Source organism: Rhineura floridana, chromosome 5 (assembly GCF_030035675.1).
Source record: "Rhineura floridana isolate rRhiFlo1 chromosome 5, rRhiFlo1.hap2, whole genome shotgun sequence".
Lineage (NCBI taxonomy): Eukaryota > Metazoa > Chordata > Lepidosauria > Squamata > Rhineuridae > Rhineura > Rhineura floridana.
Genome location: NC_084484.1, coordinates 86,688,542 through 86,716,405, shown reverse-complemented (window position 1 = coordinate 86,716,405; position 27,864 = coordinate 86,688,542). Strand labels below are relative to the sequence as shown.

The window sequence follows — 27,864 nt, the reverse complement described above, 5'->3', positions numbered from 1 at the left end:
ACAAGGATGGCCTGAATGCAACAAACACTCGCCCTTCCTGCAGTTTCCAGCAACTGGTATTTGGAAGCATACTGCCTTCGCCTATGAAGGCAGAGCATCCCCATTGTGGCTATTAGCAATTAATAGCATTATCTTCCATGAATTTGTCTAATCCTCTTTTAACGCTATCTTGGTTGCCATCACTGCCTCTTGTGGGAGTCAATTCCTTAGTTTAACTATGTACTGTGTGAAGAAGTACCTTTTTTTGTCTGTCTGGAAGCTTCCAACATTCAGCTTTATTGGATGTCTATGAGTTTCTAGAGTTATGAGAGAGGTGAATAACTTCCCTCAATCCACTTTCTCCATGCCATGCATAATTTTATAAACTTCTATCATATCACCTCTTACTCTTTTCCTCTAAATAAAAAAACACAAATGCTGCAATCTTTCCTCACAGGTGAGTCAGTCCATCCCATTAATCATTTTGGATGCTCTTTTCTGTACATTTTCCAACTCTACAATATCTTTTTTGGGTGAGGCAACCAGAACTGTACATGATACTCCAAATGTGGCCGCACTATAGATTTGGATAACGGCATTATGATATCAGCGTATTATTTTCAATACCATTCCTAATGACCCCTAGCATGGAATTTGCCTTTTACACAGCTGCCTCACACTGGGTTGACATCTTCATTGACATATCCATGACAACCCCAAGGTGTCGTTCCTAGCCAGTCACCACCAGTTCAGACTCCATGAGCATATATGTGAAATGAAGTTTTTTTGCTCCAATATGCATAATTTTATACTTGTTTACATTGAATTGCATTTGCCATTTTACTGCCCATTCACTCAGTTTGGAGAAATCCTTTTGAAGCTCTTTGCAATCCATTTTTTTTTAACAACTCTGAACAATTTAGTATTATCGGAAAACTTGGCCACCTCACCGCTCACCCCTAACTCTAGATAATTTATTAACGAGTTAAAAAGCACAGGTCTCAATACTGACCCTTGGGGGAGTCCACTTTCTATGTCCCTCCATTGGGAGAACTGTCCGTTTATTTCTACTCTCTGCAACAGCCTGGGCAAACTGGAATGTTTTCAACATCCTCTTGAAAGACAAAAGTGATAGAAACAGATGCACCTCATTGGGGACAGCATTCCACAAATGGGGAGCCATTACTGAAAAGGTCCTGTCACAGGTCAGCGCCAACCAGGCAACCACCAGCGATGGCATCACCAACAAGGCCTTGCCTGTTGATCATAGGATCCAAGATTATTGATAATGGGGAAGGTGCCCTTTTTGAATTGGATTCCTAAGATATTCACCACAATTTAATGGTGGTGGGAAGACAGGGAACAGGGCAACAGATGTTGAACACGTATATCGGGAAGAACATATGAGAGAAGGTGGTCCTTAAGTTATCCAGGTCCCACACTGTTTAGTGCTGTAAAGGTAAAAGCTAAGGGTGTGCATGGCCCCCAGAATTCACCTTGTATCTGTATATATTTTTTAAAAAAATCCAATCTGTTTCTGAGTCACTCTGTGTTCTCTTCACTTCAATTTGTAATTCTGAGACATTGCCCCACACCTGACTTGAGACAGGGATTGGTTAAATATTTTTATTAAAATATAACACAAGGAAGAGTTGTATCAGTCCCAACAGAAGTGCACAGGCATAACCTGTGCCAGTAAGCAGAAAGTCTCCTGGTGCTAAGGGCCAAACTACCCCAGAGCAACTCTCTCATCTAAGCTGTTGTGAAGCAATGCCAAACTATTTCCCATAAAGGGAAGCCATATGTGTGTGGTTTAACAGGTGCCAGTATACAGAGCACCACACCAAGCACTTCCCCAAACTGGTCAACAATATGGGGTGGTTAATGGAGTCCATCCCACCCAGTATGCCTGAGGGTGCCGGCCATTTTCTAAACCTCTTACCTGTCTACACTAAATGCCAAACAAACCAAATAGCCAAATGAAGTCCTATCCCACCATAAGCCAATCAAATTTAGAGCAGTGTGAAGTAGGTGAAGAAGGTGCTCTGAAAAATCCTACTCAGTCCCAATTTTGGCATCTGTCTAAGCCCATACTGCTTAAGGGTATGAAGACAAGATGCCGATGCAAAGAAAAGGGAGACTCATGAGATGAACACAACCTTATAGGCAAGGCCACCCCATGAGTTTATATTGGCCATAAAGGTCACATGGTAAGTTGCAACACACACACCCCGAGACTTCCTTATTTGAGTGGAGCAAAGCCACCCCCAACTAATGGTTGGGAACAACCTCCCGTATAAAACAAAGAACTATGTTGTCCCCATTCACCAAAAATGGCATCTAAAAATTGCTGTAACTTTTTCCCCTTCGGGCGAAAGTAGATAAAGTGTGCAGATACAGAAGCCCCTTTGTAGAAGTTGAAGCCTGCTAAATTGCAAAGAAATGGGTCCAGGGACTTCTTTTGAGGGAAATAAAAGAAATTCACTTTAATCCATAATCTCTTATTGGGGTAGGGGAGTAGGGTATTCTCTTGTTCTTTCTTAAAACAGTTAAGACTGGTATGTATTCTTGTTTGTATACTTTGCAGTTTCACACAGACATTTCCTTCCTGGTGTTCGTGTGGTTCTCCCCTAGACCTTACAATGCAAGTCTGTCTAGAAAGCTGCCTGTGGAGTTCTGGAAAGATATGATTAGTTGTTGTTGTTAAAGCAGAATAACATAGGATTTAAAAAAATGTTTTTAAAAAAATCCTCTGCTGCTGTGCTTTTAACAGCAATAAAATGATAATAATAAAATAAATCAGAGCTCTTCAATGCTCCACAGGCAACAATAAAGACAGCCTCACTTCTTGCAAAGCTCTTGGACCTAGAAAAACATAGATATACAGTACCAAAAAGGGCAGAAAGAACAGAATGACAGAACAACACAACACTTTGGGGGGCCCTAATCTGACTGAAGTGGGGAGATCATTGTCATCACACTTTGAGTCAGAAGGTGGGAAAAGACTTTTGAATCACTTCAGTTTGCCTTGTTATTCATCCCTCACCCAGGACCAATGCACACACTACTAAGTACCAGCACCTTAAATGAAACCATATAACCAGTGCAGTGCACCGTGTGATTAACCAAACTAGACCTATGTTACTCTGAGACACACAATCGTTACTCTTGCTGAGGGAGATTGGCAATGTGAGGAGAAATTCTGCCACAATATTACTTCACTTCTTTCTTCTGGGCTACAGTCTGTTTGTGTTATACCTATCTGAAAAGAAGTATGTTGATTTGTTTTTGTCTAAAATTCCACAAATTGAATTATATGGAATAAAGCAATGCCAGTTTCTCCTTTTCCATGCAGCTTTTGATAGTTTGCCACCTGTACAATATAAGGAAACCATGAACACTATTCTCTTGAGGATTCAGTGGTCAGAAGCCAAACTCTCCATACCTCAAGTTACAGTCACCGAATTAGAAATCATGGAGCAAAAACTCAGAGAGCTAAAGGTATGCACAGAGAGCATGACAAAACTGTTTTAACTGATCAATACTTGGTGTTAAGGTAAAATATCATAGTTACATTGACAGATTTCAAAATGTTAGGCATTGTGGTATATTCTTAGACTGAATCAAATAAAAGCCAGTGCACTGTTAATTTTTTATATCACAGGCTTTACAAAATTCCCTACAAGAGCAACAAAAGGGACTCAACTATTTAAGCACAACTGTGGAAGAAATGTCTAGAAAAGCTCCTGCAGAAGTCAGTCAGAAATATCGATCAGAAATTGAGGGGATCCTTGGCCGTTGGAAGAAGCTATCTATTCAATTGGCAGAGAACTGTCAAAAACTTGAGGAACAGATCACCAAGCTACAACAGTTCCAGGTTAGCTAAGCTCTTTTTTATTTCCTCTATTTATTATCCATATTATGTCAGCTATATTGACTTAGTGTCATATGTGAAATAAAGTGAATCTTCCCTTGTAGTCAGAAGGGTCCCAGTCCAAGATAAAGAGACTTGGAAGACACACAGAATTGTAACGAATGTTAGTCATACTCAGAGTAGACCCACTGAAATAAAACATACTCATTCTACTCTGAATAAAACTTAGTTGGCTACAGAGCCAGTGTGATGTAGTGGTTGGAGTGTTGGACTAGGACCCATGAAATCAGAGGTCAAATCCCCACTCAGCCATGAAGCTTGCTGGATGACCTTGTGCCAGACACAGTCTCTCAGCCTAACCTACCTCACAAGGTTGTTGTGAGGAGAAAATGGTGATGTTGGAGAGCCATGTACACCACCTTGAGCTCCTTGGAGGAAAGGTGAGGTGATGATATTCCACAGTGCCAATTGTTTGTTTCCACATGGGGCATACAGAGAATGCAGGGTTTTGAGGAAGGTTTTTTGTGTGGTTTTTTTACTTGTGTAGGAGGATTCTGAAAGTTTTTCTCCACATAGTTGGCTTTGGGGCACCTGGTTCAAATAACTCACATGCAAAAATCTATTTTTACACATTGTTTGTGATCTTGGAATCTAGAGTCTATAATGTAAATATTAAGGGGAATGTAAGTTGAACAGTTAATGTCCATAACAGTCGGCTATGTTACACATTCCTTAGGCCTCGTGGAAAATGTGTCCATAGTTCAGCCATGAAGTGGGAAGTTTGCACATTTCCCAGTCATCACACGTAGTATCCAACAGGCTTGGAGAATTTGCATATGTTGATGGAATTTGTACATTCTCCAACCAATATTCATAATCCCCAACAGGCCTTGTGGAATGTGTGTATCTTTACAGAATTTTGGACATTCTCATAATCTCCAATAGGCCTTGTGGAATGGAGGCATCTCAACATAATTTTGTACATTCTCTAGCCAATATTCATAATCACGAACATGCCTTGGGGAAGAAACATATCTTGACTGCATTTTGTATATTCTGCAGCCATTATGCACATTATCTGGTCAGTATGCATAGTCTTCAAGAAACATGCTTCACTCCTTCATCTCTAGATCAAAAGTGTGCAATCTACACCCCCATGGGCTGCTTCGGGCCTGCAGCTTAATTTTATGTTGCTTAAATATATCCTCCCACTCATGAGCTGAGCAGAGAGGAGGAAGAGTGGACCTCAGAAAAATATTAAGATTTTTTTGTAGTTGAGCCTTCATTTCACCACTCCCATCTGCTCCACAATCAGCTGAGCAGCACAAGGGGGATCACAAGGAGCAGAAAGTTTTAAATCTTCCCATCCCATCCCATCATCCTGATAAAAATCTCACTCACAGACACTGCTTGTTAAGCTTAGGGAAAAGCTCAGTAGCAGCATGGAATAAATCATCATCAAAAGGCAATGAATGGAAGAGTTAACCAAGGGGAGAGAGGAAGGGGATTTGCATAATAGCCATTGACTGTCCAAAATGCAGTTGAGATGAGCACATTCCCCAAGGTGATTATATATATTGATCAGGAAATATGCACACTTCCCTCTTCATGGATAGATTAGCTGCACCTTCTCCTGTGCTTGTGAGATGATTTAATGAGGGACTCAGCTGTACCTTGTGGTTGAAGGCAGAAAAGACGATATTTGATTTTGCGAGGCTTCTAGTCTCCCCTTCCACACAGGAATCAGTTCTTTCTGCCTTCACCAAATGTAGTTGGGTTCACGTTCTCTGCTCACCTTCTGCTGGATCAGGCCTATATTTTAAGAGTTATTTCAGTGTGATTTCTCTTACTGTTCGTTTCTCCTAATTCCTGCTGCTTAGCTTCTTCATTCATCCATCCATTTGGTTTTTCCTCAAGGAAAAAAAAAATCATGTCTGTTTATTTGTGTCTGCTCAGTATCTGCTACTGCCTTTTTGTCTCCTTTCTCCCTTTGGGGAAGAAGAGCCCACCACTGGATTTTGTTTTCTACCTCAGAAATTCCCATTCCGACTGCAGCCCTCATTGTCAACAGCCCTGCCTCAATATTCCTCCCTCCATATTCAGCTGGCCTTGTTCTTCCTTCACTTGTACTGTTCAGTATTACCTGTACTACTGTCCCCATAAGCCCCACCAGCTCATCAGCAAGTAAAATCAGTCCCGCTCTCTGGCTATAGGAAAATCTAAAGAAAAAACAGCAATTCCCACCAAAAATAATTTAGGGCTCTGACAGGTGGCATGAAATCACCTTGAGAGTGCTGTAGACTATGAGGCAAGGCATCATCCCCTCCCCAGATGTTCCTTCCTTTCCTTTCTTCCCCTCTTTCCCCCAGTCTGGAAAACAGAGCCAGGGTTCAGAATTGTGTTCAGCATCTGCTTGAGATCTCTGCCATAGAACCAGTTCCTCCTGGGGAGATACTCTCTGGCACCTATTCCTTTTTCTTTACTGTGTCTCCTTCAGGGTAGTGCTGGAACTGAAACATCTAAATAAGTTCATTTGATATCACAATTTCCAGATGGAGTCACTTCTGCCCATCAAGGAGGCCCTGGAAAGGGGAACTTCCTCTCATCAATTAATCTCAAGGAAACATATTACTCTGAGGTTTGTGACCAACAGCCTCTACTTCTAGTACAAGACCATGCTCTTTGGTCTGTCAATTGTCCCAGAGTGTTTTCAAAAATCATGGTCAACCTGGTGGTCCACCTCAGCCTGCAAGAGATTCATGTTTATCCCTATCTGGTCGACCTCTTGATTTGGTCTTCTGAGAACCTGAGATCTATACATCAAGTTGGTATGTTTCAAGACCATGAATTTCCGAACAATTACACAAAGAGTCAACTGTGTCCACTTCAGCAGATCCTCTCATCTCAATAATGAAGCCCTTTTTGCCAAACTAATACCCTGTTCCTTTCACCTCTCTTCTTTGGGAAGAAGTGTCCACCTCCACCCTGTTTAGGTGGCTTAAAGGCTGCATAGTGTTGGCCTATGCTTCCTTGAGGCTTGCTCTTCTATCTAAGATTCTGGCACATTCCCCAGTGTGGTGGCTACTTCAGCTGCTGCCTTTTTCCTTAATGCTGCTCTTCATGAGGTTTGCAGGGCAGCCACATGGGCTATCCCTGACACGTTTATCAAGCATTATAACGTAGATTCCTGTGCCTCGGCCAACACAGCCTTTGGGAGAAAGGTACTGAATCATGTTCTCGCTGGCCAATAGGCAGCTCAGTTTTGCTTTTAAGTTTACCCACCCGCCCTACATAGTTCAGTTATGGTATGTCCCAGCTGTGATCATCTTACATGTATGGGAGAAAAGACATCTAGTCTTACCATGAAATTCTTGTGCATGCATGTAAATATGATCTCAGGGCCTCTCCCTATTGTTTGCTGGGCTATTTGATTCTGTTCTTGTTTTCTGTTCTGTAGCAGAGAGTGCTTGTTTGTCTGCTTTGTCTGTTTTTGAGGTCACTGTTCCTATATATATCTTTTCTGACTTGTCATGAAAGAACTGGTCCCTATGTGTAAGGAGAGACTAGAAGACTCTGAAAAATAAAACAGCATATTTTCTGCCTTCAACAGTGGTGGAGCTCAAGTCTCACCTGGGAAAATCTTTACATGTACACAGAAGACCGTTTCACAGTAAGACCAATGTCTCTTCTCCATGAGGCCTAGAGAATGTGCACAATGGCTGGCTGTTATTCACAGTAACCTGTCAACACACAGTCCTCTTAACATATATATTATTAGAAAAAATGTCCCTTCAATAAACAAAGGCCGAACTGCATGCAACTTTAATTACATTGCAATACTCTTTTTAAAATAAATTAACTAGAAATACAGAAAGTAGATTGCAATTCATCCTATCTGTGTCTTTATATATATATATATGACACAGATAGAATGAATTATCTATCTATCTATCTATCTATCTATCTATCTATCTATCTATCTATCTATCTATCTATCTATCTATCTATCTATCTATCTATCTATCTATCTATCTATGTAGCTATCTATGTCTATCTATCTATATCTATCTATCTATATATATAGATAGAGAGATATCTATATGTATAGCTATAGATCTATATCTATAGATATATCTATAGACATATCTATAGACATATCTATAGATCTAGATAGATAGATAGATAGATAGATAGATAGATAGATAGATAGATAGATAGATAGATAGATAGATAGATAGATAGATAGATAGATAGATATCTGCAAAACTCAAACTTATACTAAATTATTCCATAGGGTTTCTCAGTGATAAAAAGGGTAAGATAATCTTTTTTTTAAGGGCAATATTTTTAACTAGTACTCACATTTGCGTCCTCTACGTAGTTTTGTCTTTATATCGTTTTAATATTCTCTAAATTATATTGTCCCTTGATCTTTATCAGGGAACATTGCTGTCTCTGGTTATATTATTTCTAACACTGCATTTGCAATATTTTTACATTGGGTTTTGCTATTCCAATATGAAATAAATTTACACCAACTTTTTAGTGAGGTTTTTTCATGTTTACAGTAGCCTCCCACATTTTTTTGTAATATTTTATGTATTAACATCCTGTACCACATTACATTCTCCCATTCACATACAGATGGAACATGCTGTTTTTCCAGTATCTTGCTATTAATATTCAAGTTGCAACCAGCATCGTTCACTCCTGAATGCAACCATGGGGTGGGGTCGAGTAGAGCTCTAGTTCGTTCTTTGTTCCCAGCTGTGGTTCCAGTCTGAATTGATGCTTTGATCAGTATTTCAAGCCACTGGAATTTGTTTCATAATCCACCTGCTTCAATCAAAACTGATATAAAAGTTTTTGCAGTTTCAGTATGTTGAGAAGAACAAAAACAGTCTGAGAATGAAGTTTTTTTAAACAAGGTTACCATAGTAGCTATGGCTGGTAAAAGCTGATTTAGAGCTTAGTTGTTTTCATTTGCTTGACTTGTACACTTGTAAATAAGCAGGGTATTATTACAAAAGCTACTGTAACTGTCCAGCAAAGCCTTTTCTCTTAAGCCATTCAGATTTTTTTAAAAAAATATATTAATAAAAAATACTACACCTTCCAATTGCTACAAACTACAAAAAAAGGAGTGGGGGAGAGAGACACTTAAAAAGCGAAGCAAAATAAAAAGGAAATGAACAGTAAAGATGTTCTGATGGGATGAAAGAATGGCTCTCCATGTCACAGTTTGCCCCGTATGATCTAATGCATGTTCTTATATGGCATCTACACATACCTACACAAATTCTATTGAGGCTACTACACTAACTGAGAAACCACAATATAAACATGCACAATTACTTTGTTATATATTTCATTTTTAAAAGATGTAGAGGACAAAATCTGGGAGAATTGCTATTTCCTGGCATGAAGATAAATGAAGGCAGTGATTAGACCAAATTATGAAAAATAAATCCAAATATTTGTCTACAATTTTAAAAGTTTAGAGATTTTTCAGATGCAGTGTTAATTTCCACATTGCTTATGGCTTTCAGCCATAATGCTACTGTCAGTTTTATTTATCACTAGCAAATGCTTCACATAATGCAATACAGTGCTTTTTCAAAAACAGAATGACACTAAAACCCTGAAGAAATGGATGGCTGAAGTGGATGTTTTTCTAAAAGAAGAGTGGCCTGCCCTTGGTGATTCAGAAGCACTTGAAAAACAGCTAGAACAGTGTACAGTAAGTTCATGGCTTTGTGTACATTTCATGTACTGTACAAAGTAGATCATAGTAAATACTGTTGCACACCTCCCCAATCTCCGAGCGGTGAGATTTCCGGGGTCCCTGTGCTCCTCCAGGGTTTGGTTTCCTTTGGGAAGAAGGTCACTGGAGACTGTGGTGTCTTTATGAAATATGGTTTATTTATTTACACACATTCCAACCTGAGCTTAGGATGGAGGGGTTCAAGGCATCAGCAGTCCAATATCAAGCTTTTCCATCTGTATTACAGGAGTCACCCCAAATGCCATGGTGCAGAGAGCCAGTCTCTCTGCCTGTCTCCAGTTACCAGCCTTTCTCTAGACACAACTAAAAACACAAACCTCTCCTAGGCTCCAGGAGGGGGGGGAAGGCTCTTCTGCAGAGTTTCAATGACAAAAGGATCTTCCTGGCTCATTCATCAGTTGCTGGGCACCTAATAGGCTCATTAACTACCTGGCCACTCTATTAGCTTAACAAAGGAGAGACTCATCTGACCAGCAGAGTGAGTTCCTCATTCCAAGGCACAGGATTCCGAATCAGAGGCTGGAAAGGGTACTCTCAGAGATCATCCATTTCAACCCCCCCCAAACTCATAGCAATACCAAGTATCATCCTTTTGCATAGCCTTCCTACAAATACAGTTACCTTCAATCTGCTTTAGTATACAACAGTGTGCATGTGTAAGAATCTACACCTGAAACCCCTGCAACATCCTGTTCTCATGGTGGCCAACCAACTGTGTATGGAAAGCCCATAAGCAGAACATGGGTGCAACAGTACTTTCCCTTCCCGCGTTCCCCAGCAACTGGTATTCAATGATGTGCCACCCCTGATACTGAAGGTAGTTCACATCCATTGTTGCCAGTGACAGCTTTATCCTCCATAAATTTGTCTAACCCCTTTTAAAGCCATCTAATTTGGTAGTCATAACTACATCTTGTGGTACTGTATAACTAGTTTAATAGTGTGCTGTGTGAAGAAGCGCTTCCTTTTGTCTGTCCTGAGTTTTCCACATTCAGCTTCATTGGGCGACCCCGGTTCTAGTATTGTGAGAGAGGGAGGGAAAAAAAATCCCAACTGCTTTTTCCATACTGTGTATAAAATTATACACCTCTTTCCCCCTTTACTCACTTTTTCTCTAAACTAAAAAGCCCCCAATGTTAAAAGCTTTCCTCATAGGGGAATTGGTCCAGCCTCTTGATCATGTTGGTTCTCCTTTTCTGCACCCTTTTGAACTGTACAATATCCTTTTTGAGGTGTGGTGAACAGAAATGTACTCCAAGTACACATATTCCAAATGTTTTCACATCATCGATTTGTGTAATGACATTATGATAGTGGCATGTTTTTTTTCAATCCCTTTCCCAATGATTCCTAACATGGAATTCACCTTTTCTTCTCGGTATGTGTCTGTGCATACACATGCATGTTTTAGGAAGCTTTCAAAATGTTAAGATATTTGATCATTCTAGATTTGAATATGATGGTGAATAAAGTCAAATGAGGTGAACAGTTTGGAATTCAGATGGAGGGGTGTTTATGTTCTTATTTGTGTGTGAAGCCTAGGGATAGGCAAGTCACTGTACTGTCCGCAGGTTCAGTATTTTTGCGGAGTAATACTGAATACTGTGATTTTCCCTGCTTTTCCTGACATCGGATTTTTTCTTTAAAAAACTACATCAAACTCTTCTTTGCTAATGTAAAACCGATCAGCCTGCTTCTTTGCTTTGCTAACTTGAAACTGACAAACCTGTGTCTTTGGCTCACTAACATGAAATTGACCAGCCTGTGTGTTTTCTTTGCTAACATTAAACTAACCAGCTTGAGTGTTTGCTTGTGAAATTGGCCAGACTGTGTGTTAGCTTTGCTAACATTAAAGTGAATAACCTGTGTCTTTGCTTTGCAGCCCATATCTTTGCTTTCCTCGGCCTGCTCTGTATCTTTGCTCTGCTCAGCCTGCTTTGCAGCCCACATCTTTGTTTTGGTCAACCTGGTCTTTGCCTTGCAGCCTCTATATCTGCTTTGCACCGCCTGTCTATTTGATTACCAGATGTGAAACTGATCACCTGTGTGCTTACTTTGCTAACCTTAAACTGACCAGCATGTGCCTTTGCCTTACTAAGGTGAACTTGACCAGCATATATGTTTGTGTTGCTCTTTAAACTGACAAACCAGTGTCTTTGCTTTGCTAATGTGAAATTGACCAGCATATGTCTTTCCTTTGCATTAAAACAATCTCTCACTTTCTCCTAGGGCGGGGGGGGGAAGGGAAGCTCCAGTAGGATTCAAGAGGAGGAGAAGGAGAGTTTGGAGAGGAGTGGGTGGATTTGGGCAGGCACTGGGCAAAGGGGAAACATTGATAACAATATTGTTATTTTGTGGGGAGGGGAAAAATTGGAACTGTAAAAGCAAAGGATAGCAGAAAAATAACTGACCCAAAATTGAAGTGCCTGCCAATTCAACAAAATGCACCAAAAAGGGGGTCCCATTTCTAATGCAGCCATCCTATATGAAGCTACTTTGAGGGACATATGGCAGAAAATCAAGTTATTGTTTTAAATATAAGCAAACATATTTTGCCAGCAGAGTTGTTTTCAGAATCTTCAGCTCCATAAATATTTCAGTGGTGCCTTGCCCTTCACTGTATGCTGATATTATGGCTTTATTGTCTCACAACACTAAAACAAACTATGGCTTGCTATGAATGAACAAGTGTGCTGGTGATCAGAGAGAAAATTGCAGTAGCTTTGCTCCTCTGTCACTGCTATTTATGTATTTTTTAAATTTTAATTTATATCCCACTTCTCCCAGAAGGAGCCCAGGGTGGCATACAACCAATAAAACACTAAAAACATCTTAAAAACAAAGCATCTTTAAAAATATTTTTAAAAGATCTTTTAAAACATCTTAAAAACAATTCCAATGCAGATGCCAACTGCAATAAGGTCTGTACTTAAAACGGTTGTAGAAAGAAGGTCTTAATTAGGCACTGAAAAGGCAACAGAGATAGCACCTGTCTAATATTTAAGAGGAATGAATTCCAAAGGGTAGGTGCCACAACTAAAGGTCTGCTTCCTATGTGTGTGGAATGGACCTCCTGATGAGATGGTACCTACAGAAGGCCATCATATACAGAGTGCAGTGATCGGCTGGGTATATAAAGGGTAATACAATATTTCAGGTATCCTGGTCCCAAGCTTATAGGGCTTTATACACCAAAACCAGTACCTTTTACTTAGCCCAGTAGCTAATGGGCAGCCAGCCAGTGAAATTATTTCAGCAGTGGGATATCATGTTGGCGACATACTGCCCCAGTGAGTAGTCACATCACTGCATTTTGCACCAGTTGCACCTTCCAGACCAGCCTCAATTTACCTCCATGCTACTGAGAACTAAGATATTGTTTGACATAGTGTCATGTCTGAATACAGGCTCATGGTTTATCTCACTGGAAACAAAACATAAGCTATAGCCAAGGTTCTTGGCTTACTGCTTGTGGTTTGTTTGAGTGAGACAAACCATGAGCCCAGGTTTGGACATAACACTAAACCAAACCATGGCTTAGCTCTTACTAGTGTGGCAGCATCAGAAGTTGGGGCGATTTTTTCCTGTGCGTCAGGACCTGAGTGCAAGAACTCTCTCCCCTCCTGAGGCTTCCAGCAACTGGTTTTCAGAAGCATGCTGCCTCTGACTAGGGTGGCAGAGCACAGCCGTCATGGCTAGTAGCCATTGATAGCCCTGTCCTCCATGATTTGTCTAATCTTCTTTTAAAGCCATCCAAGCTGGTGGCCATTACTGCATCTTGCGGGAGCAAATTCCATAGTTTGACTATGCACTGAGTAAAGAAGTACTTCCTTTTGTCTGTCCTGAATCTTGCAACATTCAGCTTCTTTGAATGTCCACGAGTTCTAGTATAATGAGAGAGGGAGAAGAACTTTTCTCTATCCACTTTCTCAATGCCATGCATAATTTTATACACTTCTATCATGTCTCCTCTGACCCACCTTTTCTCTAAACTAAAAAGCCCCAAATGCTGCAACCTTTCCTCGTAAGGGAGTCGCTCCATCCCCTTGATCATTCTGGTTGCCTTCTTCTGAACCTTTTCCAACTCCATAATATCCTTTTTGAGATGAGGCGACCAGAACTGTACACAGTATTCCAAATGCGGCCGCACCATAGATTTATACAATGGCATGATGATATTGGCTGTTTTATTTTCAATACCTTTCCTAATTATCCCTAGCATGGAATTTGCCTTTTTCACAGCTGCCGCACACTGGGTCAACATTTTCATTATGCTGTCCACTACAACCCCGAGGTCTCTCTCCTGGTCGGTCACCACCAGTTCAGACCCCATGAGCATATATGTGAAATTAAGATTTTTTGCTCCAATATGCATAATTTTACACTTGTTTATATTGAATTGCATTTGCTATTTTTCCGCCCATTCACTCAGTTTGGAGAGGTCTTTTTGGAGCTCTTTGCAATCCTCTTTTGTTTTAACAACCCTGAACAACTTAGTGTCGTCAGCAAACTTGGCCACTTCACTGCTCACTCCTAATTCTAGGTCATTAATGAACAAGTTGAAAAGTACAGGTCCCAGTACCGATCCTTGAGGGACTCCACTTTCTACAGCCCTCCATTGGGAGAACTGTCCGTTTATTCCTACTCTATGCTTTCTGCTTTTTAACCAATTCCTTATGCACAAGAGGACCTCTCCTCTTATTCCATGACTGAGATAGGACTGAGATAGGACTTTCCCTTGCAGAAGCCATGCTGGTTCTGCTTCAGTAAAGCTTGTTCTTCTATGTGCTTAGTTAATCTAGCTTTAATAATACTTTCTACCAGTTTTCCAGGGACCGAAGTTAAGCTAACTGGCCTGTAATTTCCGGGATCCCCTCTGGATCCCTTTTTGAATATTGGCATAATATTTGCCACTTTCCAGTCCTCAGGCACGGAGGAGGACCCGAGGGACAAGTTACATATTTTAGTTAGCAGATCAGCAATTTCACATTTGAGTTCTTTGAGAACTCTCGGGTGGATGCCATCCAGGCCTGGTGATTTGTCAGTTTTTATATTGTCCATTAAGCCTAGAACTTCCTCTCTTGTTACCACTATTTGTCTCAGTTCCTCAGAATCCCTTCCTGCAAATGTTAGTTCAGGTTCAGGGATCTGGCCTATATCTTCTACTGTGAAGACAGATGCAAAGAATTCATTTAGCTTCTGTGCAATCTCCTTATCATTCTTTAGTACACCTTTGACTCCCTTATCATCCAAGCGTTCAATCGCCTCCCTAGATGGTCTCCTGCTTTGAATGTATTCATAGAATTTTTTGTTGTTGGTTTTTATGTTCTTAGCAATGTGCTCCTCAAATTCTTTTTTAGCATCCCTTATTGTCTTGCATTTCTTTTGCCAGAGTTTGTGTTCTTTTTTATTTTCTTCATTCGGACAAGACTTCCATTTTCTGAAGGAAGACTTTTTGGCTCTAAGAGCTTCCTTGACTTTGCTCGTTAACCATGCTGGCATCTTCTTGGCCCTGGCGGTACCTTTCTGATCTGCAGTATGCACTCCAGTTGAGCTTCTAATATAGTGTTCTTAAACAACTTCCAAGCATTTTCGAGTGATGTGACCCTCTGGACTTTGTTTTTCAGCTTTCTTTTTACCAATCCCCTCATTTTTGTGAAGTTTCCTCTTTTGAAGTCAAATGTGACCGTGTTGGATTTTCTTGGCAATTGGCCATTTACATGTATGTTTAATTTAATAGCGCTAAGGTCACTGCTCCCAATCGGTTCGACAACACTTACATCTCGCACCAGGTCCGGTCCCCACTGAGGATTAAGTCTTAACCCAAGAATGCCTCAGTATCCAGCTGTTTACCCCACCTTCCTCACCTGCCCGAATTCCATGCCACAAGAGGGGATCAGTAGAACCTTGATCCCCTCAACCCAGAAAAACCAAGGCTGCCAAACCTCCAAAAAGAAATCATAACCCATCTCCGAGAGGTGTACCCCATCATCCCTAAAGAGATGGGGACAATGGAAGCAAATCCTGCCATGGGGAATAACCACTACCCCCATGGACAGAACAAGCTGTCAAACCATCCTATTAACCCAGTGCTGGGACCTATATATCCTGTTAGGCTGAATAGCACCCCTCCATACCCTACGCTCAAGCATATCCAACCACACTATAAGCAAGTCAGGATATGAGTGCTTGATCCAACATGAATCATGGGTCACACTGTGTAGCAGATCCAATCCCGGCTGCTGCACAAAATCATTCTTGCCCAGGTGGATAATGAGAACATGGGGCCCACGGCCTGAAGACATCATCTTACAGACCTCTGGTAACAATTCACTCCATCGCATTCTGCGCTTGATCTCCCAATGGATTGTTGCATGAGATGACAGCTGCAGATGAGTTCCCACCGCAGAAGAACAAGCCCTCCTTTGTGCCCAAAACAGAATAGAATGCCCATAGAGAACAATCTGGGCCGGATCTGGAAGTCTTCGGGAACCTGGAAAGAACAAGAAACAACACTTACAAATGAACATAAGTTTAGAATGCAGCAGATTGCTATCTGCCAATGGCTTGAATGTTTTCCAGAGGCATGCCAACGAGGGCAGTGGCAGTTGCCACACCAATCCAGAAAGAATGTAGCCCATACGCTCCTGGATTTGCCAGCTGGCCAACAAGGCCCTCCGAACAACGGACCAAATCTGAAATTGAGTCGGTGGATCCGCCAAGGTGTATGAATAAGTAACCCTGGCCCGCTGGCCTTACAGACAAACATTATGCAGGGCAGAAACTGGACACATGGCAGGCAGTGGGCAACCATTCAGAATAACAACCTGACCCCTACCCCTCTGGTCAGTCTTGCACATGCACAAAGAAAGCTGCACATGATTGTCACCCAAGATACAATCCCCAAAACACAGGGCTCTAGCAGACGTATCAGACTTGGAGTGGGCTAAGAATTCACAGCACAACTGCCAGGGGGCCGAAATACAATCACCCAATGCTATTCTCTGAAAACGACCTTGGAGATAGGATCAGAACCACTGTAAAACAGTGCCTCCAATACACATCTCACCAAGTCGGCCCAGAAGGATACCATGGTCAATGATATCAAAAGCCGTTGAAAGAGCAAGTAAGAGTAACAGGGTCACACTTCCCCTGTCCTTCTCCCTATAACGGTCATCCATCAGGGTGACCAAGGCCAATTCAGTCCTATGACCAGGCCTGAACCCAGACTGGAAAGGGTCGAGATAATCTGTTTCATTCAATAATACTTGCAATTGCTGCACCACAACCCTCTCAATCACCTTCCCTAAGAAGGGGGTATTTGTGACCGATTGGTAATTGTCGCAGCCCAGTGGGTCCAGAATGGCCTTTTTCAGGAGCTGTCGGATCACTGCCTCTTTCAGGGTGGCTGGAACCTCTGCCTCCCACAATGATGAGTTGACCACACCCTGAATCCACTCGGTCAAACCCCCTCGGCAAGTTTTAATAAGCCAAGAAGGGCAAGGGTTGAGAGAATGCATTGCTGACCGTATCATCGTAAGCACCTTCTCTATGTCATCAGGCCGCATCAACTGACCATTAACTGAAACTGTTCCCAAGAGGTTGCATCAGACGTTGCACTGGACACCTCATTGGGGAGTACAGTAGATGTGGATAAGGCATCAAGACTGCTATGGAGGCGACCAAATTTACCCTCAAAGTGCCTTGTAAACAATTCACAGTGGGCCTCTGATGGGTCTAAAACTCCATTTCCTGGAGTTGATGTCAACAGAACCCTGACAATACGGAAAATTCCACTGTACGGCTACTTGAGGATGTGATGCAGGCAGAGAAATGGGCCGCCTTCACTGCCCTCACTGCCACACAGTAGGTACGGTTCTGATGTTTTACTCATGTCTGATCAGCCTCCCAGCACATCTTTTGCCACTTGTGCTCTAGCTGTCGTCCAGCCTATTTCATTGCCCTTAGCTCACTGGTGTACCAAGGGGCAAACTGGGCTCCACATTGCCAGAGACGGCACTCAACACTCACAGCACTCACAGTGTGTCGAGGGCTTCAACAGCGTCACGTGCTCTATCTACTGGGAACTCCCCAGGGCATTCAGGAATCCAGTGGATTCCATTAGTCTCTGGAGGCAGACCATCTTAATCTGTCCACCACCCCTGCAGGGAAGGATCAGAGCTATAAGTCTAAACTTCACCAGGAAATGGTCTGACCATGACAATGGGGTGACATCCACCCCCTTATCTCCAGACCACCCCTTCCTCCATCTGGGGCAAAATCCAAGTCGAGGGTATGCCCTGCCCTATGCGTTGGGCCAGTGACAACTTGAGACAGCCCCATGGTCGTCATGGAGGCCATGAAGTCCCAAGCCAGAACACTAGAGGCAGCCTTAGCATGGACACGGTACACATCTACTCCTCCTCTGTCTCACACCCAGGGAGGGCCAACCTTCTGCCGGTTACAGACTCTAACTCTGAAGGCATCTGGCTACTTTCTCCTATCATTCAGTTCACTGCACAGGCAGTTCACCCTGCACAAGAACTACACATGAGCCATACCAAAATCTTGGTATTTTCTAAACGTAAAATAACCTCTCCCTGGTCAATCAATGGTCACCAAATTGAACAGGTCTCCCACTTTAGGTACTTAGGAATCATATTCCACTCCACGATGAAATGGACAACCCATATTAGAGTGGTGATCAAGAATGCCCGTAATACAGTAAAGGGTGTATTACGCTTCTTTTTCACCAAAGGGGGGCAGTATGTGCCAGCAGCTATACAGGTTTTCAAAGCCAAAATCATCCCCCAAATTCTTTACGGGGCCCCTATATGGATACATTCATTTAACTCCTCAGTGGAAGCAGTCCTTTCCCTTTTCCTACGCAGGGTGCTTGGCATACCAAGATGCGTCGCTTCAGCAGCTCTTAGGTTAGAGTGCGGTTGTGCATCCCTGGAATGCACGGCATGGCTGATGGCCATAAATTTTGGGGCTGACCTGTTGGTGTGTGTGCGGATATATTGCGTGTCCAGGACTTTACAATTGAAGAGCAAGACGTGCAGAGATCCACAGACAAAGAACTTGGTTTAAGAGTCCTTTACTTCGGACATTAAGGCATACAAGCATGCAAGCGGTTTCACTTTCCCTCCACAGAGCTGCTTTCTCCACAGAACACAAAACACTCACACAGAAGTCCAAACCTTCACAGAAGCAGCTTCCCGCACAGAGTTTTGGTTTCTCACCAGCCTTAAGTAGATAAGACTGGCCTCGCTGGGCACAGCTGCCAGCCAACGTCCTTGGCGCACATCCTGGCTGGCTTAACCCCATAATTACGTTTTCTTGCTCTGCTACTCATGTGAGGCACATATGCACGTACACACATATCCAACAGCCCCCACCTGTGTCTCACATGAACACAATCATAACATTCAGGTCTTATAATACATTTTACAACTTATCATTACATTTCAGTACATTCAAGTTCCATACATTTTATTTACATTGAATATTAGACCATTTAAACTTTATTCAAACTTTGGTTGTACACAAGTCAGGTATAACGTTTCTGCATCCATTTCAATTTCCTTGCATACACCCGGGCCGCTGACTAAACCCACTGTAAATCTGTCAGGCAGCTTCCCAATGTTAGCCCTCTCAGAACGCCTCAAAGAAACTGGAGCTTCGGCTCCCACTGTATCACCACCAGCCGCACTTGTACCTGGCATGACTTCAGGTGATGTCAGATCATCAGCCTTTCTTTTCTTTGTTTTACGTTTGCCCCATATCAATTCATTTAAAGCATCTTTTAGTGGAATTTGTGTTTCTTCTGTTTTCACCCCTTGTGTAGGTGCATTGTCTGACCCATTGAGTATAATTGTCTGGTCTTGGTCCCAAGGCTTGTCTGAGACTTTTATGCTCCTGCTCAGCACAACCTGCTGTGTCTTAGGAACCCACACCCTGTAATAGGCATTCTGGAAACCCAGCACAAACCCTTCCTGTGCTCTGGGAGTCAGTTTGCCACGTCTCTTTCCCTGTGGAATGTGAACCCAGCATCGAGCACCGAAGCGCTCAATGTGTCGCACCCTAGGCTTTCTTCCTGTGAGTTTTTCATATGGAGACATTCCAAGTGCACTGTGCAACACCCTGTTGTGTATGTAAGCCGCGTACAAAATGCACTCTCCCCAGAAAGAACCTGCTAAGCTGGAATCTCCCAGCATGGCTCTCAATGCTTCCTGAAGGGACCTGTTTTTTCTCTCCGCAATTCCGTTACTGAACAGGGAAAATGGGGCTGTGAAATGCTGTTCTATTCCTTTACTTTCCAGGAACTCATGCAATGCGTTGCTCGTGAATTCCCCCCCCCTGGTCTGAGCGTATGGCTTTCACTGTAACGTTATGCTGCGTTTCAATTCTCTTGATGAACAGACGCAGCTTCTGTTCTGCCTCATCCTTTCTCTTGAGCAAATAAACATGACAGAACCTTGTAAAATCATCCACCACGACCATAAAGTACTTCGCACCTCCCCGTGAACTCTGTATTGGCCCTGACAGATCTACATGAATGAGCTGGTAGGGACTTCCGGGAAGGGTGACTTCGCTTGTGCCTGCTTTTGGGACGGGCTCCCGCCTCAAAAGAAGCTTATTCAGATATAAATCAGTCAGAACATTTTTTTTTTTTTGACTGATGAAATTTCTCCCGGGCAGGGAGAAACGTAGAGATCAACCTCAAAGCCTGTTTTTGTTGGGAGGTCTGGATTTCATTAATTTATGAGATAAGGTCCAGCCAACAATGCCGGACGGACTTCCTAACAAGCTCTATCTGCTTAAGCGATACGTTTATCTTTTCTTGAAAGAGAGAACGGACTAACAGGCAAGCACCCTTCTTTCTATTATGTTTTTTACTTGGTTTAAATTGTTGCAGCAAAAGGAGATTTGTCAGATTGATCGGCTTTGGACAACTTCTGGGTGAGATATAGCTCTTCTCTGTTATTCACGAAATTAACAGCTTATCTCTGTTTCTGTCGCAAAAAGCTGTCCTGGAAGTGCATTCTAAAGATAATAAACAGAAGAGGGATTTCTATTCCTGATTTCTATTCCGAGGAATATTATATTGTCTGGGACTATTCTCTTTTTGGTCTATTTTATTTTGACGAATCTGCTTCTTCACGACGCCACTAACTGTTTTGATGCTGGGAACTAAATTTATTTTGCATTCCTGAACATAGAGAGATAAGGCAGGTTGCTCTGTTTATACTGTGATGTCATCAAGCCTGGAATATTAACCCAATTGTTGCTGAAATAAGAAGTGGTTCTTCTTTATTTTTGTTTTGCTTTGTTTTCGTGGTTTTAAAAATGGCAATCAAGAAAGTGGCTGAGAATCTGGAAGTAATTATATTTCAGAAAATAATGGATGAGATTGAGATAACGAAACAAACCCTGCGACAGGGTAGTAAGGAGCTGAAAATTGAACTGAGCAAAATGACGCAGGAGCTTAAAGAAATAGGGGACCCTGTGAGAGAGGAGAATGAGATCAGAGATGAGAAAAGAAAAAATAAAGGGAAGATACAAGCCCTGGAGATTGGAACAAATGTGGAATTGGAAAAAGATCTGGAGTTTATGGATTTTAGAAATAAAATCTACTGTTTGGAATTTAACGTTATCTCTGAAGAAATTAATGAAGATATTAGAGATAAAGTTATCAATGGCTTGGATAATCTTCTGGACTGGAATGACGTGATGGAGCTTGATATAGAGAAAATCTATGGAATTAACTGCAGTCATGTGACAATGGAAAAACTCTTAAGAGATGAGCCAGTGCATTTTCTAAAAAAGAACACAGATATGAATTTACAACAATGTTTCAGCAACTTATTCAGAATGGATGGCAAGAAAATATTTGGGATAGAGGAAATTCCCATCAGACTCTTATTATATGACTATGGCTACAACAGCAAGATTATTATGGAATACTGATAATGGAAGATTGGACACTGAAATTACTGGACTTAACAGGACTATTGAAGATGGAAGATGGAACTAATAGGGATAATGGAATAATGGCTATTGAAATTATTGGACCTAACAGATTCTGATGAGATGGATTAATCGAAATGTTTATTTGGACTATGATTATGACAATAAGATTATTATAATTATTAACGAGATGGATTAATTGACATGTTTATTTGGAGAAAAATTGATAGATATATTTCTTAAAGAATTGAAACCTCTCTTTGACTTTTTGTGGAAAGAATAAAGTAATGTTTATGAGATTTGATGATTAATTAAGATAACTACTGGAGGAAAGTGATTTTATAATATGATTTAAGAGACAGGATTGTTATATATTGTAGACCTATAACTGATTTGATATGTGACAAATGGGAAGTCAACATTTTATTTTTTTTTGTTTAATCATTTTTGTTTTGTTTTGTTTTTTGTCTTTGAATGTTTTATGATTTTGTTTTCTATGTTTTATGAAAATTTGAATAAAAATTATTGTAAAAAAAAAATGAATGAGCTGGTAGGGTGCGGTTGTGGTGCTTTCCGCTTCTTTCTTAATGGGTGCAATTGTAGCTTTCGCTTGACAACAGGCATCACAATCTATCAACTGCCCACAATCTGTCAGTTTCAAGTTTTCACTATGTGTAGGTGTTTTCTTAATGGTTTCATAGTTTGCATGCCCCAGCCTTCTGTGCCAATCATGCACGCAACCTCTGTGTGCCTGTCTCTCAGCACTCAACACAGCACACCCTGCATGATCGCTCTGAATGACGAACTGTGAATCTATAAGGCTCCCTTGCATGCAAACCTCACCCCCTTTCCGCACAATACATCTGTCTTTTTCAAACACCACAGTAAATCCAATACTTACTAATTTCTTGACAGACAGAATATTACTGGCTAAGTCAGGTACATACAGAACATCAGTGAGAATCCCAATTTCACGTAATTTCACTGTCCCTCGTGCCAGCACGTCTCTCCTGGATCCATCCTCTAGCAAAACAGAGTCATGCACTGCTTTTGACGTGTGAAATAAACTGGGATCTTTTAGGAGACAATGGGATGCTCCACTGTCACACACCCAAGCCGTCTCTATAGTTTGAGGCTTCCCTGCGCTGACAAAGTTCACGCTTGCCTGCCTCCAGCCTCTGTCTCTGTTTTTCAGCTTGGCTACACAGTTCCTTTGAATATGCCCACGTGCGCCACAAAAATAACAGGTTTTATGACCCTGCTGCTCCTTAAAGCTCGCCTGCTTGCTTTTGGCAGTTTCTCTCAGCTCAGTCCTTTTCTTCTCTTGTCGTCTCTGCCATTCTTGGTTCAGTTTTTCCTCAACAAAGTCCAAGTTTAAGCCTCCATCGGGCATCGCCTCCATGGACATCACCAGATTATTCCACGTCTCATCGAGTGAAGCCAACACTAAGTAGACTTTCTGAAGATTACTATGCTCCATCTCTCTGTCTTCCAGTTCAGCAAATAAACGCCTGAATTCCGTGAGATGCTCAGCCATGGTGCTTTCCTCCGTTAAACACATCTGGTACAGCTTTCTGGCCAAACACAGTTTGCTCCCCGCTGTTGTTTGAACATGAACATTCTGTAGTACGTCCCACATACCTCTCGCTGTGGTTTCGTCTCTGACATAGAGCAATTGAGAGTCAGAAAGTGCCAAAGTAATAAACGCCTGCGCCTTCTCATCCTTGCGCGTCCAAGCCGCCTGAGGAGCCGCCGGTGGGGTAGTGTCGATTACTTCAAACAAATCTTCTTTGATTAGGAAAGCTCTCATCCTCAGCTTCCAGCTGGCGTAATTAGTCCATGTAAGCCGCTCCATTGGCATGCCTGCAGACATGTTAACTGCCATCTCTGCTCACCTCTTCCAGGCACGATCAAGCAGCCTTCCGGAGCTGTGACTCGGTCTTTACTCTGTTGTAAAGTGCTCTGGATCTGGGCCCATAACCCTGTTGGTGTGTGTGCGGATATATTGCGTGTCCAGGACTTTACAATTGAAGAGCAAGACGTGCAGAGATCCACAGACAAAGAACTTGGTTTAAGAGTCCTTTACTTCGGACATTAAGGCATACAAGCATGCAAGCGGTTTCACTTTCCCTCCACAGAGCTGCTTTCTCCACAGAACACAAAACACTCACACAGAAGTCCAAACCCTCACAGAAGCAGCTTCCCGCACAGAGCTTTCGGTTTCTCACCAGCCTTAAGTAGATAAGACTGGCCTCGCTGGGCACAGCTGCCAGCCAACGTCCTTGGCGTGCATCCTGGCTGGCTTAACCCCATAATTACATTTTCTTGCTCTGCTACTCATGTGAGGCACATATGCACGTACACACATATCCAACACGACCGTGCCTATAATCCGCACCCAGGCTTTACATCTGCCCTTTGGAATGACGATTTTACATCCAACTGGAGCAAAAAACTCTTGGCGAAATTTTTGCAATTAGGTTTCTCTGGGGAATTCTTAGCATCCCAACCATTTACCTTGGCAAAAGCCCACATTCGGTCTCGGCTTAGAGACTTCAGTTTGCAATCTTCGTTTGATAGAGCCTCTAAAATATGCTCTCCCCTCTTTTTGAAGCTAAAAATGGATCCTGGAAACCTTGCCCCTTATTTAGATTTCTTTACAGTACCCAAATTCAGATTAGCCTTTACCAAGGCCAGATTCAATTCCCTACACTCCACATTGCTGAGCGGGAGGTTCTCTGGCCTTCCTGCCGAGCAACGCCTCTGTCCCTGTGGTATGGGTTCCATTGAAACCCTTCAGCACTCATTTTTAAATTGCTCCCTATACCTACTGTTAAGGGAAAAATTCCTTTCCCCTCTTCTGGCAAGGTACCCATATAAGCCTCCAGAATCCATAATATCTTACCTGCTGGCTGGTTCTGATAGGGAAATCTCCCTTCAAGTAGCAAAGTTTATCCATGCCTCCCAACAAATACGGATATCCTTGCCCTCTTGAGTGTAAACTCTTGTTTTGATGCAATTTTACTTTGTACTCTGTTTTAATGCTTTACCGTGTTCTCATTTTATTTCCTTTTTATGTTGCTCCTTGTATATACTGTGGGTCTTTGACCGCAATAAACTTGAACTTGAACATGAGCCATATGCCCTCCCCACTGCCAATCTCCTCCAGATTGGTTAGAAAAAGAAAGAAAGAAAGAAGGAAAGAAAGAAAGAAAGATTCATGTGTATGATTGCTCTTCTCTGCTGACATTCAGTTCATTAGCCACACACCCCACACCCCATAGATCTGCAGTTGTAATATGACATCCAGAAATCCTTGGTAGGTATACTTGAGAAATTTGATTTTTGCAAATTTGAAAGTCGGAACTTATATTTCACTGAATTTCACACTTACTGACTGTACCAGCACAGTTATCAGCTAAAAAATACATTTAAATAGTATGTTTAGTTTTGAGATAAAACTCATTTAAAATATGTATTTAAATTCATATTTAGATTTTCATGGGGTTTCATCTGTGGATTAATGCAGATGCTGGATGGAACAGAATTAAAATGTAAAAGTGATAAGACCAAAAATAGTCTGATTCCCCAATCCCTAACTGGAGAGTCTTTACCTGAATGTTTCCTCAGTAGGGATGAAAATTTCAGTATGGAGCATTAGTTGGATTTTTTTCTAATTCCAGTCTTGCTCCTTGATGAGAAGGGAGTTAATTTTTTACCAGTTCTGCTTAAAATACAAACGATTATCACATACGGTGTGCATTATTATATGTATCTCATGGGACTTGCTTCTTTTACACATATTATGTGTATAATATACATGTTTTTGTATATAATTCTGCACATAATTAGTCAGACTCTTTTAAAAAAACAACTTAACAAATGGCTTGAACATAAGCAGGCACTCAGTACAAGAGGTGGGTCAATGCACTGAAAGCTTGATCGGGCCAGAACTGCCAAATTCTATGTATAAATCCAATTAAAACAGTCTTCTTCTATGCATAGTTCTCACAAAGGGGAGTTGCTATAGCTTATGTTTCAGGGCACAATTGTTACTGAAGAATCCTTGCCTTTCTGAGGAGTACTCAAGTGTATGAAAGAGTTCCTGTTTGTACTGCAGCCAAATAGGCTCAATAGACCCCTACATATTACGCTACCATCCTTTTTTTATGGCAATCTTTTATTTAGCTCAAATCCCATGAGTTTAGTGATTTCAAGCATTTGATGTGATGCCCTTTGTCAAAGACGTCTGCCATGCCTGGGGATATGGAAGTAAAGCAGCTTAACAAGGAAAGATAAATTGGAGTGTAATATCTGTCACCTAAATGGTTCAGCTGGGCTGTAACCATTCAGCAAGGGTGTTTGTAGAGTAAGATGGTGGTATAAAGATTTGAATAGCAACTGTTTTTGACTGTTTGCTTGATGGTATGGTTGCTCTAGGGAATGAGAGGAAGAGGTAATATACTGAGATCTTATAGGCCTCTGAAATGAGGTCTGAGAAAAACTGGGACTTGCTTAGGAACTCTAAACTGGGCCAGAAGTGGCTTCATTTTATCAATAATGTGAAAGGGAAGCCAAGGCTCAGGAAGCACAGTAATAGAGAGAAGTGGAAAACAGAAGGCAGGCAGGCAGCAGAATTCAAAACATAAAAAGGGTATAAATGTAAAATGGGTACACTATGAATGAGACCACTGCAACCATTATTTCTAGAAAGAATATGGCAGTAAGTCCTACTCTGCTCGCCTGAGCGCAGCGTGGACGTGCAGGGCGTAGTTGTGGCTAGAGGACGATGCTGCAGCCGCCATTTTAGAGCAGGGCAGTGGTTGCGCGTCGCATATAATATGCGCGCACGACATGCTGCATGGAGGGGCAGAGCGCCGGGGCCTATTTAAGCCTATGCCGCCCCTTCTATCCTCCTCTTGGCACGCGATGCCCACCCCACCCTCTCTCTTTTATGGTGTGATCTGGGTTGCTTCGGGACCGAGTAGGGATTTTTATCTTGCCCACCCTGGTTGGCAGGCAGGTTTTTTGCTTGCTTCACACTGTGAGGGTGGGAGGGAATTGCGTTCAGGGGTGTCATGATTAATCGGTGGTTTTGGCTAATCCCACTAATTTGGAAAGGTTTAAAATGTTAATGCCCTGAGTGGGGCAGGTTGTTGAGACATGGGTGCGGGAAGGTGCGGGAAGGGAAGTAGGTAAGGACAGCTAGGTGGCCCCCTTAGGCACATTTGGAGGTGTTTGGTGGTTCTGGAGGCCTTTCTGTCAGAGCTTTACGGCCCAAGGGCAGTATATGGGCTGCTTTTGAGGCCAACTTACCTCATCCACCCGGAGTTGTATGGCCCTGGGGAGTGGGGACATGGGAAGGCCCCCCTGCTCACCTACAGGGTGTGGCCGGGGTAAGGGGTAAGCAGAAGGGCTTGCCCTTGCCCCAGGAGGGGCTGGTTGCCTGAGAGCTGCTTGCTTATATACAGTTTCCGCAGCTAGGTTTCCCCTCTGCAGGTCACTTTAAGGGGGTTTGTTATAGTTTTAATAAAGTGACCCTTTGTTCAACCCAAACTGCTGTGTCTGTGTCTGATTTCACCCTTTGGCCACAAATAAATTATTTAGCTCCAATTGTGGATATTCCACCTAGTGTTTAATCTGGTTTTTAGTGAGCCGAAGGGAAGAAGTTAACGTGGGAGGTTGGATAAACCAACCCCCAAACTGAGGAGTAAGTGTCTAGTGTTTGCTTTTAAAATTATTATTAATTTTTATTTTATTAGTTATCCTGGTTCCCTTTTTAATAATGTCTTGCAGTTTTTGATTGGGATTTATATGGATATTGTGTTGTATTTGGTCACTAGATGGTAGCAAGAGGTAGCTATGTAATATACTGCCATTTGATTTCTGTTGTACTGCCCTCATGAGTATCATCAGTTTTGTGTGATGAGCATTATATCCTTTGTCTTGGGGTACTCTATTGAATCTACTGATTGCACCTTTTTGTATCCCCAATGCCACTGGTATGCATACGTTTCGATGCTATGTTGCTCTAACACTGCCTAGCTTGTTTAATTAAGCGTCCTGATTTAAATTGGTTGTAACTTAAGACCAATAAGAAACAAATTGTGTAATCAGCAAGAAAATGTAATGACATACTACAGAACTCAGAAATTATCTGACTCAAGTAGTTTCAATTTTCCTTGAAAAAGTCTGAAGTTTATGTAAAAATTCTGTTTATATTGCTTACATTGTACACAATCAATTCCAAAGG

The 27,864-nt window shown here is 42.0% G+C and overlaps 1 protein-coding gene across 12 annotated transcripts in view; it reads left to right on the top strand.

Annotated features, from left to right (window-relative positions):
• Positions 1-27,864, top strand: part of DMD (dystrophin) — a 2,032,119-nt gene that overhangs the window by 814,508 nt on the left and 1,189,747 nt on the right. For all 12 annotated transcript variants that reach the window (XM_061627388.1, XM_061627390.1, XM_061627384.1 and 9 more), the window contains 3 exons: positions 3,335-3,480; positions 3,644-3,856; positions 9,480-9,593. In XM_061627388.1, the coding sequence (XP_061483372.1) occupies positions 3,335-3,480; positions 3,644-3,856; positions 9,480-9,593 (473 nt within the window). The remainder of the gene's footprint in view (positions 1-3,334; positions 3,481-3,643; positions 3,857-9,479; positions 9,594-27,864) is intronic.